We start from the raw sequence: 1,034 nt of genomic DNA, 5'->3' as shown, positions 1-1,034 counted from the left end.
TGACAGAGTTATATTTGATATATATTTATAATTATACCTTTATTTATTGTATTTTTAGTTAGAGTATTAGCTGAATTAAATCGGAGGCCCATGGATTTTGTTGAGGGAGAGTCAGAATTGGTGTCAGGGTTTAATGTAGAATATTTTAGGGGTGTATTTGCTTTAATTTTTATAGCTGAGTATGGAATAATTATTTTTTTTAGTTATTTAATTAGATTAATATTTACTGGGTTATTGGGTTCTATATGATTAGTATTTTATATAAGTATGTTAGAGTATTAGCTGAATTAAATCGGAGGCCGATGGATTTTGTTGAGGGGGAGTCAGAATTGGTGTCAGGATTTAATGTAGAATATTTTAGAGGTGTATTTGCTTTAATTTTTATAGCTGAGTATGGAATAATTATTTTTTTTAGTTATTTAATTAGATTAATATTTACTGGATTATTGGACTCTATATGATTAGTATTTTATATAAGTATAATAGTTTATTTGATTATTTTAATTCGTGGGGTTTTACCTCGGATGCGATATGATGAATTAATATATTTATGTTGAAAGATTGTGTTACCATTTATTTTGAATTATATAATTTATATTTTAATATTAAAAAATTTATTTAGATTTTTATTTTAGTTATTAATTAATAGGAGGGAAATTAATTTTATTGTTAAAGTGTTAGAAGAGGAAGGAAAAAAGTGATTATGAAAAAAAATTAATAGAAATTTTTATTTCTTTAATATGTTTTCAAAACATAGACTTATAATCAAGATCATTAATTTATAATATTGTAAATAATAAGAAATTGTAATTAAATAAAAGAGGAGGAAGGGAAAGGGTTAAAATAAGTTATTTATAAATAAAAAATTTTCATGATATTTGAGTTAAGGGGGTTAAAATAAAAAATATGAAATAATTTGTGGTGAGAAGTTGACTAATTGTAATGAAGGGGGCAATTAATTGAGCCCCTCTTCATGTTAAAAGGATAAAGGTACCCATGTACGATTTTAAACCTGGGCCAACAGCGGGCCAACG

General features: G+C 25.0%; 1 protein-coding gene across 1 annotated transcript; it reads left to right on the top strand.

Annotated features, from left to right (window-relative positions):
* Nucleotides 1-245: 245 nt before the first annotated feature.
* Nucleotides 246-575, top strand: LOC108758084 (NADH-ubiquinone oxidoreductase chain 1-like; the record flags this gene model as incomplete). Its single annotated transcript, XM_018502868.1, is given in 2 exon segments — nt 246-404; nt 474-575. Coding segments are annotated over 2 exon segments (261 nt in total), but the record flags the coding sequence as incomplete, so codon positions are not given.
* Between the last annotated feature and the right edge of the window lie 459 nt (nt 576-1,034).

The sequence above is a fragment of the Trachymyrmex cornetzi genome, unplaced genomic scaffold (assembly GCF_001594075.2).
Source record: "Trachymyrmex cornetzi isolate Tcor2-1 unplaced genomic scaffold, Tcor1.1 scaffold150, whole genome shotgun sequence".
Taxonomy (NCBI): domain Eukaryota; kingdom Metazoa; phylum Arthropoda; class Insecta; order Hymenoptera; family Formicidae; genus Trachymyrmex; species Trachymyrmex cornetzi.
Note: the sequence above shows the minus strand (reverse complement) of the source record. Positions and strands in the feature narration are given on the sequence as shown.